This window comes from Diadema antillarum, unplaced genomic scaffold (genome assembly GCF_040938485.1).
Source record: "Diadema antillarum isolate AM-2024a unplaced genomic scaffold, OU_Dant_1.0 seq00001834_RagTag, whole genome shotgun sequence".
NCBI lineage: Eukaryota > Metazoa > Echinodermata > Echinoidea > Diadematoida > Diadematidae > Diadema > Diadema antillarum.
The window spans coordinates 151721-169355 of NW_027272507.1; the positions used below are offsets into that span (position 1 = coordinate 151721).

At 42.3% G+C, this 17635-nt stretch overlaps 1 protein-coding gene across 4 annotated transcripts in view; it reads right to left on the minus strand.

Moving 5' to 3' along the window:
- LOC139712646 (homeobox protein Meis1-like) overlaps positions 1-17635 on the minus strand; it is a 176290-nt gene that overhangs the window by 44906 nt on the left and 113749 nt on the right. For all 4 annotated transcript variants that reach the window (XR_011709577.1, XR_011709576.1, XR_011709575.1 and 1 more), the window contains exon 8: positions 4118-4266. Coding sequence is in view for 1 of the 4 variants with exons in the window: in XM_071624454.1 (XP_071480555.1) it covers positions 4118-4266 (149 nt within the window). In the remaining 3 variants the exon portion in view is untranslated. The remainder of the gene's footprint in view (positions 1-4117; positions 4267-17635) is intronic.

The window sequence follows — 17635 nt, forward strand, 5'->3', positions numbered from 1 at the left end:
AAAGTGACAATAGCGAGCTTGAGATCTATGTCACGAATGCTAAGATGCAACCTCCTGGATTGAACAATGGAATGACTGTCTCGTGCATAAGCAGAACACCATTTTTTGCCTAAAAAAGTGTCGTTTCAGTGTTCACGTTGCAGATCTAAAGCTTGCTAATCTCTCTAATAAAGACAGAACAAAGACAAGACACACACAAAAAAACATTAAAACATAAAAATCCTGCATAACCATAAAAGTTGTTAAGTTGGAGATTGTTTGACTGCAGTAACAAAATATTCAATCTCTTCAGGAGAAATGACTAATCGTATTGAAACGAAAAAAGAAGAATTCGAAGGATGGAATGAGATTCAGCTCGGGACCAAAAAAGGGAAGAAAAGAAACCTTGAAACACTTTTGCCAACGGTTAATACTTATTAATCACATATATCAAGCAAACCTCGCACAGAGTAGAGTAGAAATTGTGTGCCTGTGCAGTGGCGCGCAGAGAATCATCGCAATGAAAAGTCTTGTATTGTCATCCCTTTTCATGAGATAAAAAAAAAATACAAAGCCCAAGTGGGGGAGCCGGTGAGTCTCCCTAACGAACCTGTCAGAGGCAGGCATGATGGTACATATTTTACACCTCCCCAATCAAAAATAATTGTCGGCCGCACAAGGACCACATGCGCGTCAACAGCGCCCCGCTGGAGAGGAGCCCCTTACAGATGGACGCAACATCATATGCGCATTAATTTTACAAGGAATGCGTTTGCACGGAGAGTCACAGATGATACCAAGGTTTGCCTCTTCCTCCCTTCCTCTCATAGGGAGAGGAGAGGATGGACAGAAGATGGGGGGGGGAGGAGTAACCATTTCTCTCTCTCTTTCTTCCCCCCTCCTCTCCATCTCGCGCTGCCTCCCCATGTCCTCTTCCACGAGGAGTGGGAGCGCGGAGTCTGCCAGCCAGCGGATGGTTGGTGCCGTTGCGTCTGATCGGGTTGGACGCAGCGTTTCAGCTATGTTTACCCTACCTGCCACAGGGGCCAGCATTTCAATTATTACCAAAGGGATGATTTATGGGCTGAAAACCCATTTCGTGGCAACAAACTCAACCTGAAGAAGACGAGGAGACGACAACGGCAACGACGGAAGAACAAGAAGAAGCTGAAGAAGAAGACCGAGGGAGAAGGATAAGAAGAAAAGACGAAGGAGAGACAGACAGACAAACAAGCAGAGAGAATGAGAGAGAGAGAAAAAGGGAGAGACAGGGTAGAAAGAGTGAGAGATCAAGAAACAATAGAAAAGTCAGCCTTCCGTGAATACACACACATCTCCCCAATATGACACAACACAGCCACCCTGCATGAACCAGTGTTATTGAAGTCAACTGTCTGACAGAGCGTGTCATTACAATGTTTTGTCCACCCCACCCCTCCCCCCACCCCATCATCCCCCCCCCCCCCCAACAAACACACAGCAGCAATGGCTAATGCTGGTAAGCACGGCCCCTTCATTTTTGTCTCTTTTTATTCGATATTTATACAGAGTGCGACAACTGCGTTTCGGGAATGGTGACAGTAAAAGGCACTGAACTTGAAAAGGGATTGTTAAATCACTCGTGGGCTACAATGTCGGAAGGACTTTTGCAGTGCATGGCTTAAATTGGATGATTTCATGGGAACGAGGTCAAACAACTCGGCTTGCCTTTTTGCCTTTCTTTTGTAACATAAAAGTTACCTTCTATCAGCTCATCATTTGCTGTGTTCTTAAGGTGGCAAACATGATATGATATTTGTTTGATAAAGTTTCTATGCTACTAAGTTGACCCCCCCCCAAAAAAAAAAAATTCTCTCTACCTATTTTCTCTGATGCTTTGCGACAGGTGAAATTTGCTCCAAGATTCCAGTTTTACTGCAGTCTGGTCATTATTGCCTGTGAACAGTGGTAACTGGTTGTATCCTTCCTTCAAAAAATACATCTAAATCTGAAAGACACAGGTCTATCACATATCTTTAGCCTTTGCAGCCTCACAGCCTGCCCCTAGTTTCTGTGACACCTTGTCTTACTTGGCAAATTATGATCAATGCAATCTGCATTCTGTATAGAGACACTTCACACATTAGCATGGGACAATCCAATTGCATTGCTTGACTCTATGCCATCATCAATGATAACTCTTCAAATCTAAACTTCCCTGTCAAACTTGCAGTAATTCTGCAGAGTGAAAAACCAAAAACAAAACTCCTACGTTTGGTCATTTTAGTTGCAGCGTAGTCAAGTATTCAATAATTAAACAAAGCAAAAGACTGATGTAGACGGGATATCAAGCGGTTCTTACAATCAGCTTATCATATGAGAGAGTGTATTTCAGCCTAAAATCTGGTACACCTTTGCACCTTCAACAAAGCCAGAAAGATCGGCCAGCACTAAACCAAGCACACCCGAGACATCCCCGTCCACTCCCTTTTGCCACAAGCGGTCAGCCCCCTTTATTCTGCTCTTCAAATCTCAGCACGTGACCGCCTCATGAGTAGTATAGTCGCCTCTCCTCCCCCCCCCCCCCCCCCCCCGAATTTTTTCCGATCTTCTCCCTTCAAATCTACATTCTTGATTATCACAGAAAATGTTTCCTCCCCTTTTGTTCCCCTCTATGCTTCTTCTCCATCCCTTGACCAACACAAAACAGCAGCCCCCCTCTTTCCCCCTCCCCCCCACCTCCCTCCCTCAATGACCCTCTCCCTTGCCTCTACTGGCCGGAGAGAAAAGGGGGCATTCCTTGCTCTGCTCTACACACACGCACGACAGCAAAAACAGCCAAAATGTAAATTGGGCTGGATGGAAAGTGTAAGGATGATGGAGAACCTCAGCACATCCCAAATGTGGTTCGGGCGTGAACGTGTTGGCATCGCGATGCTTTCCCACACGGCCACGGTAAGGAGTGATGTAGGAGTAGGAAAAATGCACAACAGGGACAACAAAAAAAAAAAAACCAATGCAAAAAAAAAAGAAAAAAAGAAGAAGGTGAAAGGAAAAGATATTGGAGAGCAAGAAGAAAAAGAGAGAGACACCAGGGATGTAAAGTAGATGAACGAGAAGATTGTAATGGACGAAAGATGGAGAAAAAAAAAGGATGAAAAGTCGGGTGGAGGAGGAAAGACAATAACAGCAGCAGAGAGGAAGAAGTTGCAGACAAATGGCAAAATAATGAGCGAGAAATAAAAAGTAACACAATACAGAAGGTCAAAGAAGACACGGAGAAAAGCAGGAAGATAACAGATTCAAACAGAGTATAGGATGATGCGCCTGGAGCATTTTCCAGAAAGCCACACTTGAGATATATATACGAAGCACATCATAGGAGCAAGCCACTGATGATATCAGGTTTGTGACGTGGAGTTTATGACAGAAAAGTAAATGGATATGCATGGAAACACCAGATCACAGGTCAATTTTTGTTTGTTTTGTTTTGTTTTGTCTTTTGCTTTCAAAGGACTGGTCAAGGAAATTTAATAAGAATGCATTAAATTGAGGAAAATAAAAATAAAAAGTTGAAATGCAGGCTTTCCTTTCAAATGTTGACCTTTTAAAGATGATGAAAGGAGGAGAAGGAAAGAGAGGAGATGAACAGTGGGGAGATGAAGATACATTATAAGAGGAACTTTTATTTGAAAATATTACTATATACTTTCAAGGTTTTTACAGGCATCTGCAAATAAGAGGAACTTTATTTTGCAAATATTACATATGCTTTCAAGGTTTTTACAGACATCTGCAAAGAAGACACTTCATGATGTCCCTCTGAATTAAGTGTCATCTCAAAATGTCCCATTTTCATCCGTACAGATATGAGTAATAAGTATTTTTCTAGTTGTTGTTTGGCACAGTAACTGCAGCACTGACAGCTTTCCTTGAAATATTACATCAAATAGGCCTACTTGTCACAGCTACACTTGCTACACAATTCTGATCAAAAGCCACAAGCCATATCTCATATGTGATTTTCATATTGCACTTCAATTGTACGGCTAGTTCATCTGTCACGCTGCTGTTGATACTGTGAGCAGAAATTAATTCATCTTGCGGCTGAGGAGGGCAAGACTTTTCGGACAACTTCATCTCGCCTGAAAGTGCTCACCGTAAGATGCTGAAAGAGCCAGGCCCTCATGATGTTCGTTGCCGATTTGGGGAAGATGCCCCGCTTCTTCTGTCTCTTTGCTAGTCTGTCGTCGTCATCCTCCTCGCCCGTGCCATCCCCTGACCCAAGACTGTTTTCCAGACCACCATCTGAAGCGGGGAGAAGAAAGAAGTGGGGGAGAAAATGTCATCATATTCGTGGAAAGGACATCCCTATTTGATAAATATCCTTCAGAGGTCTAAACATTGTTATGACTGATTTCAAAGGGATAGTATAGTTTTGGTTGGTTGGTTGGTTGGTTGGTTGAGATGGGAAAACAGGCTTCAATTTTATTTGAAATAATTAGATACCTCTATTAAAGAGCGTACAATTCTAAGAGGAATTATAAGTTTATTTGATGAAAATTGGTTTTGAAAAGGCCGAGATATCCAAAAGCAAAGCAAAACAAAATGGTCCCAATAAAAGGTGGGTCCCACCTTTCATTAGGACCAATTTTCATCAAATAAACTTTGAATTCCTCTTAGAATTCTATGTCCTTAATATTTCATAAAAGTGGTTTCAAATTATCTCACAAAAAACTTCCAATCTGAATCCCTTTTTAACCTTTATCAACAACATATCTCCAATCACTAAGCCATGACAAATATCACTAAAACAGTTGAAGGCATCATAACTACTAACATTCACATCAAAGTCACCACCACCAGAATACCCCCACAGAATTATCAGGGGTAGCTTTATCATCATTTGTATCCTTTGAAAGTCATCATCTCTACAATCACACAATATCACTGACATGCTGTGCCAATTACCACGATCGTCATTGATATGTAGATACCCATATATCACTCTTAATTTGAACATCCCATCTCACGTGAACTTGTGTGCATGGAATACCAAATTGTGTGGGCTTTCGATAAAAAAAAAAAATGCGATACATGTGAAACAGATCAAAATCCTGATCATCTTTGTCAAATTTTGCTGATTGTGAGAAACGCCACGGCATTTATACGCATGTATTCATATGAGTTGACTATGTATGAATTTTATACATTCAGATCAGGGTAGACTCATGTCGGTTTCCTAAATACATGAGAGAAAAGCAGAAGCGATGGATATAGCAATCAATCATACTGTCGTCTTATCCCATATCAAACCAATCAAAAAATGAAAAGTCAAGGCACAATCGCATCAAATACATCAATCACACTGATGCTCAATCACCTCATATTACTTAACACGACACACTACGGGAGTTGGCAATTCTTGATTCTCTCTCTCTCTCTCTCTCTCTCTCTCTCTCCGCCTCTTCTCTTATTGACATCACACAACCAATCATTTTTCTCTTCTTTTTTTTTTAAAACAAGGATGCCTAAAATTGAGGCGGGATCTTTAATTAAGACAGAGATGTGCAAACTTGGATAAACCAGGTACCTCAAAAAAAAAAAAAAAATCGAGTCCTCCCTCCATCAAATAGTGATTTCCTTGAAGCCCACGCATGTAGAGAGCTGAGAAAATATGGGAGAATGAGCACAAGTTCCCAGCCAGATTCTGCCCAATTTTAATTGAAGAGAGACAAATTTTGCCGGGCGCGGGTAATCTTCTATTAATTTCTACCAGCCTCGGTGGAGGCAGAGATCTTGCAGAGAAGGATGTAGAATTTAACTTCGCTCTTTCTTCTCGTTCTGGTAGAAGGGAATATTGTAAAACATCAAAACATTAAACATCATAGTGACTCGTGTGTTGGCTTTTAAACTCTTATCACGACTATGAATGAGAGAGATACTATTTTCACTCATCTAGATATGATCTCCTAATCAATCCTCATTGTCAAGCAGCTGCAACGATTTTGATATAACATAATTCTTTTTCCATGCACTGTTTTAAAACCCCAAAGAATAGCTACATCATCCAATCATATCCCATTCATAGGAACTATAATACTACTGCCGTCTCAAACACATGTGCCAAGCACAAGCTGGAACATCACTTCCTTATTGCCAAATATAATGTGGTCACGAGTTACTGTAGAAGTGGAAATTTTTGCTCATTTCGCGCAACTATAAACCAGCATGAAAATGAAAGCACACGAATATATTCACTTGTAATATGTTACAGTATTTGATGTCTTGATTCCGTGGAATTAAAAACACACAAAACTAATCTCACCCGACCAAATACACACACACACAAATTACTCACACGAAAATATCCACTTTTACAGTATGGTGTTACATCTTCAATAGGCATAAAGCTTGTCATTAAAAAGATAAATAAAATGAATAAAAAAATGCTATGAAATATCATTTAGAGATGATTGAAATTATCTCTCCCTCCTCTGTCTCCCCATCTGTTATTACTTTCAATAAAAATTTGAGGTTCTACTTATACGATAAGGTATCATGAAGACTGCAGGTTGAATTGAATTACATTCCAGACTTTCATCCCAGACAGCAAACCTCTTTCGGAAAAAAAAGAGAGAGAGAAAAAAAAACAAGTGGAAAACAGGAAGATGACCGTACACCTGGAATGCTATGATAGCAGATCATAAAAAAAAGATGATTTAGTAAAAAAAAGGGGGACATATTCCATGGCATTTGACAAGAGTCAGGTGGAGCCGTTCTCCAGACAAGGCACTGATATTCTTCAGGTGAATGACCTCTGTTTGGTAATTGAACTCATCATCAAAACCCATGAAATCTAGGTTAGGTCAGGCAAAAAAAAAAGAAGAAGAAGAAGAAGAAAGAGCAACAGAATAACAGCCAACTGCAATGAAATCAAATACCCGAAAACTCAAGAAGGTTATTACTAATGTGAAATGTCACATAACTGAGGCATGGTGAGGGAAAGAAGTTTAGGAGCCATGGAAACTTTTCTCCTAAAAGCTCTTTTCTTTTTGTCCTGAAGAATATTTTTTGCCCCGTCTCTCTCTTTCTGCCTTTTTGTATTTTCTTTTTTTGGCAGTATCAATGTCAACTCATTTTTTTCCTAAATGGAAAAGTGACCCTAGTGTTTACCTCGCATTAATAATGACCTTCATCTGACCTCTGCAAATCTTGGGAGACAGTCAGAAACAAATCAACAACATTCCTTGACGGTCCTCCGTCCCCGCAAATGATATATTGGCAGTGAGATGGATTCACGTTGACGTTTGGTGTGCTCTTGAAAGCGCAAGACTCTGGTTTGCAAAGTATGGAAAAAGTTTCCTTTTTTTGTGTTCTCCCTCTCTATCTCTCTTCTGACTTTTTCTTTTCCTTGAGTTTGTTGTTTGTTTCCTGCTCTTTTAAAACTTTCATCCAACAATTTGGTTTTGTTCGTTCCCATGGTAACTTGAAGCAGAGGCTGAATTGTGGGGGAGCAGTTTCAAGTCCTCCCAACCCAACCTCCCTGGAAGGAGCAGGGTGAGGAGGAGGAGGAGGAGGAGGGGCAGGAGGGGCTCTGGAGAGTGGCTGCAGGGGCTCCGAGGGGTGGCTGGAGGGGGCTCATTTCAAGGGGGAGGGTCAGACTCCGCCTCTGCACGGGAGAACAATCCTACAATCCATGTCACTTCGAGTTGGACTGAAAATATTGTGACAACAGCATCTGGCTTTCCATCAGAGTCTACTTGCTGCATCACTACATCATCGTATGAAAACCAGCTTTGACTTTTGAGAGCTAAACAACAATGCAACTTCTTTGCTTTGTGTGTATAATACCCAAAGTTCTTGGAAGTTGGGATATCCCACTACCCATGTGACACAGACATATCCACTTTTTCCTCAACTCCCACACTTGGCCTAGTTTGATTGTTTGGTTTTTCTTTTTTGTTTTCTCCACAGAGGGGCACAGTATACCTCAGTATGAGCAAAACATGACAGAGAGTGCACCTGACATGAAATAAAATGAAATGAAATGAAAATGGTGAAGTAGCAAGAAAAGTCGGGATCTTGTTGCGACCAAAGTCAGGCCGGTTCTGCGTGGTAACCATGCTTAACCTCAATTCTCGCACATGATGGATATTAAGTATAAGAACATATACAGCTTAACCATCAACAGAAGCAACAGATGAATTATGTATGTGTATGTATGGAAATATATATAATACAGTATATATATTTGGCACCAGCTTTACAGCTACAAAAGCACACGGAGCAAAAAAAAAGGGGGAGAGTTAGTTCTTGAAATGTGTTCGGACAGGAGACGAAAAATGAAGATAGATGCAAGGCGGGAATGCTGGGGACGGCTTAATGGCCAGTTCATTCTGGGGGAGGGATAAAAGGGTCACTTCTGATGTCTGGTCAATAAAAGATGCATGAAAGATGAAGTCCATGGGCTGACACGAAAGGCAGAGGGACAAATGGATTTCCAGAGATTTCTGACCTCCTTCCCACTACCCCCACCCCCTTTCACTTTTCTTTCCCTTGAAAGAAAAAAGAAAAGAAGAAGAAATGAAAAAAGGAAACACACACACACACACACACACACACATCTTGCAAATGGTAATGGATGACTGATACAGTTTTAGACTACAGACATCATGAGTGTACAAATACTTGATGTAAAAAGTTGATTTCATATATTTATAACTCATGTGGGGTTTAAAAAAAAAAAACTTGTGCAGGGTTTAATTTTGACATTCACCCAAAGATGCTGAGGTTGTCACTGCATTACATTACAGTATCTGGTCCTGACATGGTACTACAGGCAAATGCCAATTAAACCTCTCACGATGTACCTACTCACCTGAACTGTGTGTGTGTATCTGTGCTTATGAATATGTAAGTATGCTATGTGTGTGTGTGTATGTACTCAGTAAGCATGTAATCCGTGCATGTGCAAATGTATGCATAGTGGTTTACATGTATGTATGTATGTTGTTTTTTTTTTCTATTATCTATTCCTGAAAGTTTGTCAGAGTTGTTGTTCTTTCATCTGTTTTTGCTGACTACAAATTTGCTTCACGGCTGTATCTGCTCCATTTGTGTAATCATCAATTTTTTATGGTCTTCAAGGAAAAAAAAAGAAATCTCGGCACAAGTGAGTAACCGCAACAATTTTACCACAAAATATGCTTCATCTTTTTTTCTCTTTTTTTCTGAAGTGTATTATTTGTTTGAAGTAAACGCTAAGCTCGGTTCTTTTTTTTTTCCCCTTCTGTGAATTGGCAAAATCCCAGTCCCTAGGTGTGTAATACCCAGAGAGAAGCGATTACACGGTGATTGTTCAGCCAGTTCAATGGCCTGTGGTCTTGCATTCCGGGGGTTCAATGCACCAAAAAAACACAAACAAAAACAAAAAAAGAAAATGAGGAAAATCATGGAAAAGACGACCAAAACAATAAAAGAGTTTGGAATATCATAATCCTCTAAGAGTGCACTATCAGCTCCCAGGATGGTGGGCAATGACTTGCTAAACGAATAATTTCATACTTCGTCAAGATTCCTCCGCTTGATGCTTTATTCTTACTGCACTTTGAGCTTGTTTTTGCTTGGAAAAATTGTGTCAACATGAATAAGTGGAGCACAGGTACAAGCTCTAAACCTCAATCAAGTCCCATTATGGCAAAGTTTCACTGAAATCCCCCGCATGGAACTTTGAAATGACTTTCAAGTCGAGCGCTTTTTTCGACATCACCATTTATTTATTTTTCTAATCAAAAACTTACAGATGCTGTTGTAAAGCCCTCACAGGACAGTTCCCTCCACTTCATGTTCCACAAGTCAAACAAAGTTCATTCACAACTAGAAGGGGTTTATACACTCCAGAGCATATTTGTCATTCGTAGAAAAAAAAAAATCCCTTCAAATTATGATTTTGTAGGACGTGTGCAACCAAACTAGAACCACAAATTCAAATTACAATCACAAATTTAAAGGGTGTGTACAGTTCTGGTCGAGGTGAAGATTTAGCTTTTAGCGTTTTGTGAGATATTCAGAAACCACTCTATGAGATGTCAAAGAGCATGCGGTTCTCAGGGGTGTCAAAAGTTTATTCGATGAAAATCGGTTTTGAAATGGCTGAGATATCCAAAAACAGGGTGAAACAAAGAGATACTAATAAAGTTAGGGCATGTCGCCTTTTATTATTAGCACTTTTTTTGATATCTCAGCTATTTGAAAACCAATTTTCATCAAATAAACGTTGAATCCTTCTTAAAATTACATGCTCTTTCATATTTCATAAGAGGCTTTTCATTATCTCACTTAGGAATGTTCAAAACATGAATCCCTACCTCAACCAGTACTGCACAGTCCCTTTAAATTGTAATCTGGATGTGACTTCTAGTAAAAAAAAAAAAAAAAAAAAAATCAATCAAGTCACGGTACCGGTATGGATTCTTGTCTTCCCGCTTGACCTATAAAACATGATTTGGGACGTAGAGCTTACATGATCTTCAAACCACTTCCTCCGATGAACTGCATGTGCTGCGTTTTACAACTCAACTCACCAAGGATGAACATTAAGTGCAGTGAAGCTAAAACACATTCACATTCAAATCATGGTTTCTGATGTACCATGTCTACCAGACCTATCCTTCTAATAATGAATTGAATCATCATTGAAAATCTTCATTCCCTCCTAAAAAAATTATCTTTTTTATGTGTAACCACCCTACGACAACCCTCATGCTATCTTCATATTAATTGAAGCTATGAAATGGAGGAAGAGGGGTCAAACACATGTTTTTCAATTTCTGTGCAAATTTGCAAAACAAGTTATCTTCTCTAGTTCTGCTCTTACGGAAGACTTCTGAAAGCAATGCTGCCCTGACTGGTACTTGTAGCCTCATCTGTACATAGTACATCTGGCACATTTCCTTAAGATAACTTACACCTGCATCAGCATACAGCACCTGCTCTCAGATAAAAATCATTTGCTTTCCAACTCTCTGCTCAAAATACCAGATAACATTTGTCTAAGTTTCTTGTGCACTCTCTATAATCAGGTAACACCTGAAACACAGAAAACAAGTAAGTCACATTCCTCCAGCTCACATCCCGACACATTCACACATCACAAGTTGAGCAGTCTCCATGGCGACGCACTCATCGCCCGCATCCTTTCTCAGCAGACTGGAGAAAGTTCGGGTCAAGTTGCAGCTGGACACGCCATCAAGCGCAACTGAAATGAAATCTGCTGAAGTATCAAATAACTTGTACAGGATGTTTAGTTTTTAGTAGCTCTTCCTTGTTTTCATGTTGTTGATGTTGTCTATTCCCTTCATCCCCCCTCTCTCTCTCCTCATTTTGTGCTTTGTAAATTTGTGATGAAGGCTTGTAATCAAGGTCAATGCCTGGCCCGGTGGTGCTGGTGGCGTTACTCATCATTGGGGAGGAAATAGGGAGCTGAGCACCAGATGACAGGCCCGCATGTCAGCCAGAGCGAGGGGACGGTGAATCACCCCTGTGAATGCCTTATCCCTGGAGATTCCTCCCCAACCCCCTCCCACCTCCTCCCCCCTCCTTTTCCCCCTCAACGCATCCCCAGCACCAAGCCCATGCAGGTAGGTGATGCGCACAGTGCAGACGACTGCCTACACATGACTCTACAAAGCTGAACCCCCCCCCCTTTTTTTCACCGCATGGTCTGCAGACAGCTGCACATCCTCTATCGCAGGGATGCAGATCAGCCTCTCCTTGTCCACTGCCTCCTCCTCCGTCCGCTGACCACACCAAATTGACCTTCCTTCTCTCATCCTGCTTGACAGAACGGCAGAAGACAGAACGGAAGATGACCCCTCCCCATCCGCTATGAGACAAGCACCGTATCTTCCTCCCTCGCTCCCTTTCTCGCCCTGATCTCTCTTCTTCTACTCTTGCCAAAAAATTAGAAGATTTAAAAAAGAGAAAAAATTGAGACGGTGATTCAGTACTTGATTCTGCGCTCATTATCCACTTTCCTGTCCTAAACCACCGTGACCATAATTATTCCTTTACTTTGAAGACGATCTCACTGGAGGTGATTGTGTTACGACGGTACAAGCCCAGTGTCCTGACCTCAGCTACTGGCCTTCCCTCACCTCACCCATCCTAATCAACTGTAACGCCCGTGACTAATGATTCCGGGGGTCTTGTAAACAAATCGCACGAAGTTGGCGTCAAACAAGCACAGTCTGGCAAACCCAGTTTCCTGCAACACAGTGTGTGATGCGCCCACAGTGCACTCCTCTCACCATAAAGGAGATATCAAAAAAAAAAAGAAGAAGAAGAAAACACATGTACATACGGCAAGTAATCAGAGTGACAGGTAAACACCTGGGATCACGGTATTGATTCGTCATTATTGGTGGTAACATGAAGCGGCAAATTCCCGATGCCGCGGCCTATGAGGGCGGATCAGCTCAGCTGGATCACGTGACCCCCATCGTTTCAAGAGGACTGTGCATCATTCTCCCACTTCTCGCAGAATTCCATCACAACGAGTGAGAGAACTGCACAGGTGCACGAGTCTGCGGACATAACAAACTTTCCTCATGACAACTTGGCAGCATGATGCTAAGTATTCGGATCCTTCGATACTCAATGTGACCGGTACTTCGACCAACCACCAATGAATAAATACCATACAGAAGACGATGATGATAATAAAGGCGATACAGGCATTAGCATTCGAAGATGAAGGACCATGACAACAATAATGCCAGTAAAAAAAAAAAAAAAACGATACAAAAACAAAAAACTTCCCATCATATTAACTGCTAAATAATGATGCTACAACTATACCACTGATCACAATCTGTTTTTTTTTTCAGTAGTACGAGTAGAGAGTTTGTGATCATTAGTAATTTAATACAATTTCCAGTGAATCTCACATTAAGTTGATCTACATGCAAGACTTATGCTGAAGTTGTTGTTGAACAAACAAAAAAAGAAAGTTCAATGACCTCTTCTGATTTTCAAGTGAAGGCAACTGAGCGCGCATAAAATAATAGCAGCGAACTTCGGGGAAAGAGATTTCTTCGTTCCATTAGGAAGAAGGGGGTGGGGAATCATGGGGTAATTCTAAAAACATTCTTTTTCTGAGAGTAACTACTATATTGGGGATTCTCCATTGGCTTGTTTTCCAGCTCACACAAGATGGAACTGTGACCTCCCCCATGGTCGCCCTTAGCCTCACTTCCAGGCTGCGACTTGCATCAGAGGGATTTTCAACACACCACTAGCGGGCGTATATACTGGGGTCATACCTATCAACCCCCGGAGGCTGCTGACGAGGAGAAACTGTAGTGCACCATCATTCTGTTGAATCATACCACACCATCATCCAGACCGGCAAGCATCATGCGACTCGGCGGTTAACGATGGTGACATTACATGTGATGAATGCAATATGAGAAAGAGCATTACCAAAACACAAGCTGCGTAAAGTAAATACCAGTTCTCTCAGTCAAGGGTCCGCACACCCTAAATTAAATTCAGATATCCATGAATAAGATACCAAATCATATTCCATTGAAATGACAACAACAACAACAACAACAACAACAACAACAACAACAACAACATCAACAACAACAAGGTCATATTTATCCAGGGTACCGTAGCCTCTTCAGTGTTGCCACTGCTCTACCATAGGTCCCTGCCATTATTGTAGTGGGTAAAAACATCTTGTCCAAGGATGTAAGCACTGGGCGGGAATCAAACTCGGGTCCTGCTACTGGGAGTCAGGAGTCTTATCCACTATGCCACAGCGCTCCCACTTCGTAATACATTACACACGCAAGGAAACACATGGGGTAAAGGATTTTGTAATATCTCGAGGCTTATAATACAAATTAACAAAGGAGTTTCTTGGCCTTCCATAGTCAGCCCTCTCTGATTCAAACAATATTGTCTGCAAATGGGCAAAAACATTCAGAACATCATGTGCCCACTTTTTGTTTGGTTTGTACTAAAGTCTTATCACAAATATGTATAAACTTTATTTTTCCCATCTCTATCACCTGTTAATTTTAGCTGTGAGGACTATTTTGTTTAAGATTATTTTCTGCTTTTTAAAATGACTTTAGGACACTTGATGCATTTCCAATAGTCATCATTCTCACTTATCACAAAAATCATGTATTTGGGAATTACAGATTAATCCATTGATTAACATGAGGGCCTGTGCAAAGAAGCTGTACTTACAATGTTGTCTAAAGAAATGCCATGGTTTTGTGTGGAAGAATCAGTATCACTGCTTTGGGCCAGTATTTGGTATTTTAGTTTTGCTGTATAGCTACCACGAAATCGAGTTCTAGCAGCCTGTCATTATCAGGAGTCACGTTCTCAACAAAACTGAGGGATAATATGTCTTGATTATGGGTATTTTCCCCTTTCTGAGTAATGAGTCGACTTACGGGTCAGATCCAAAGAATGCCGATTCTTTTTCACAGTGCCACAAGTTTAATTTGGTGATTGATTGGTTTGAGGGGGGCTGCGATCACTTCGACTGAAATTAAAAAAAAGATCTGAACTTCTCCCAGAAAGGTACGCCAAACACTATAGCGTGATTAATGGGCTACAAGGAAACAAAAGGAGAAGGCATTGTGGCATGCTTACAATCCTGTTTGTCGTGTCAAGGGACCTCGTCAATCTGTATCGAATCAAATTACTGACCTATTTTGGAACTGGGCTCCACTCCTCCCTGAGACTCCTTGGGCATCTCTGGGGGATGAACCCTTGTCTCTAGCCCTCCCCCCCCCCAAACCCCCTCCATCCCCCCATCCCCCACACCTCCTCCCCAAGCCAAGTCCCAGTCTGTGCAGGTCCTAGCCTGAGGAGGGGGAAGCTGTGTCTTGTCCTGTGTGCTCCCCCAGTTCACAACCCGAGAAGCGAGTTTTCTAAGAGATGCATTGATTAGGACCCCAAGAGTTCTTCTGGTAAAGTCTCAATAATTGACGCGATGACAGATGTTTTAATGAGAGGCAATGTCGGGGGAGGAGGCCTGGCCAGGACATCCCCCGTTGGGGGGCCGAATTACATTAATCGCTTGCCAATGGAAGAAGAGAAACGGACGGCACATTCCTGGGTCTATTCGGCATGACTCATTAGGCCGCTCTATTGTCGCGGGGCTCTCGCCAAGACACGGCACAACTGTGTGCAGGACACGACCTCAGAGGGCATAAACGTTACATTCCACCGCTAGGACAGAAAACTCCCGAAAGGCCCTTCACTCAATTAAATGCCACCTTATGTCAGTTATCAGCAATTAGACACTGAGACATATACTCAGATGACGTATTTTCCCGGAACGATGAGCATATACTATATATTATATAGGCTCTTCTTGCTTGTTCTAACACTCTGTAAACATCTCAGCGAAAAGAAGCTCTGGGCATAAACATATCTATCTTTCAAATTTGTGTGCCAATTAGCACAGCTAATATCATTACTGCTGTGATCTTCCCTGTAGACTCTGACACAAACAGTAGCAATTGTGATACATAACATCTTTTTCTTGCTTCTGTTTCGGAGCGGCCGTAAATGCCCTATAATTGTGCCACACCAGCAATGACCTCACAACTTTGTGTATCCCTATCACATACTGCTTGCGACGCTTTCGGCACTTTGCTCGCAAATTTTGAGCATACTTTGAGATGATTCTTCCAATCACAAGGAAAAGCGTCTTTGTTTGAACTGTGGCCGTAAGTGACTCACTGTCTCAATGATGAAGAAAAGAGGAGTTGGAGTGGCGTAGTGACTACTTGGTGATGGGGGGGGGGGGGAGATGGTGGGGTGGTCCTAGCGATAGGGATAATATTTATGTTGGGATCGACAATATTTTCTTGGTCGTAATCTGGAAATATTGCTCTCCTAGTCGGTTATGAGGGTGATAACAATCGGCAAGCGACTACAGGTGGAAATTAGGCCTGTCAAGACAATGAGTGTGGGCACACATGCACGGCAGCTGACAGCTAGGGGATCCCAAACTCATACCGTCAATGAATTACCCCCTACTCGCTCTCTCCCACTCCCCACAAGCTACTACCATGTGATGATGAGCAGTATTTTGCTTTATCCAAGCTACAGTATGATCTCCCTCTCTCCTTCATTTCTTTTTGTGTTTCTTCTCTGTTTTCTTCCCTTATTTTCCTTCTCCCTCATTCCTTTTCCATTTATTTTTCCTCTTGGTGGGGTAACAGGGAGGGCTCTCTTCGGGAGGGGGGCTTAGCTACTACCAACAGCTGAGGGATTTTAGGGCGGCAAATGTTTTGGTGAAAATGAACATTTCCCCTAAAGGTAGGTATATGGATGGAAAGGGGGAGAAAAGAGCTAGAGAGAGGGCAAGTGCAAAGAGGCCTACTGGATGATAAGCTCCTGGGCACGATGAATTCGCCTTGCTCCTCTCTTCGACAAACAAACACTGCAGCGGTGATGTCACCCTCTGCCGGCCGCAGTGATGAGGCCGTAGTCGCGGGCGATGGCTCCGCCCAGAACTGAAGCCTCGGTCCTCAGCCACCAGCCCTCATCACTGGAAGCTGTGGCTTAGCAGCAGGTGGAAAGACCAAGGGTTTGTCTTGGGCTTACCACCCTTAATAGCAGTGGATGGAGGAAGCAGATAGAGAGAAGGGGGAAGATAGAAATTGAGCGGCAAGATGGAGAAAGGGTTGGAAGTGGGGGGGGGGGGACCGGGTGTGTTTGGGCAAGGCAGCCTTAGGGGCACTGACAGACTGGATGACGCAAAATGTCCAGAATGCACTTCACGAAGAGGGGATGCGGGCGTCGACAACTAGCCGCCGCATCCGCGCACGGCAGCAAGTCACGATTACTATACATCCCTCGCCGCGTCGGATCAGCTCTTTTTTACAGACACTATGAGTGGGACTAAGAGGACACGTGGGAGAAAAAAAGGTGGAAGAAATAAATGGACAAAAAAAAATCTCAGTGACAGATGTCAATGGCAGGATGAGGGAAGGAGAAAGAAGATTCATCCCATGTCTATCCTCTTCTACAGTGGAGTCAATGCAAGTGATAGGGTGATGCTTTACTAGATGATGAGAGATGCGTTGATGGTGCCAGATATGCCTTGTCAGAGAGCGTGGTTCCAAGGCAGGCTAACTGCTAACTCTGCCGCCCATTGAAACCGCCCATTGAAACCACCCGAGGATGGACAACATGTCCTTGATTTGGGCTGGAAAAAAAATGATGACAACATTTACACCAACAGGGAAACCTTGCAGCTTGCATATATCCAGATTGTTGGTTTGAGATTCGTCTAACTTTTGGAAACATTGTTACAGTCCCTTTTTCCTCTCTCTCCCTCTCACTTCATGTGCTTTAATGTGACTGCAAGACCGGTAAAGCCAACATTGTGATCGAGAAGTGCATTTTACAAGGCTGGATTCAAATTGCAAGAGACAAACGGAAGCACTCGATGACGTGTTGCACTAACCTCACTACGGCTTCCAAATCTTGAAAAGTTTATCCCAAACTGGGTCCCGAAATAAATTCATGAGGGAAACGAACAAACAACATCAATGCCAATGTGGGGAGAGAAGCTGAAATCAAATAATGCAATGCATTTCTCACTGCTATCTAGCAAGACCAACACCAAAGC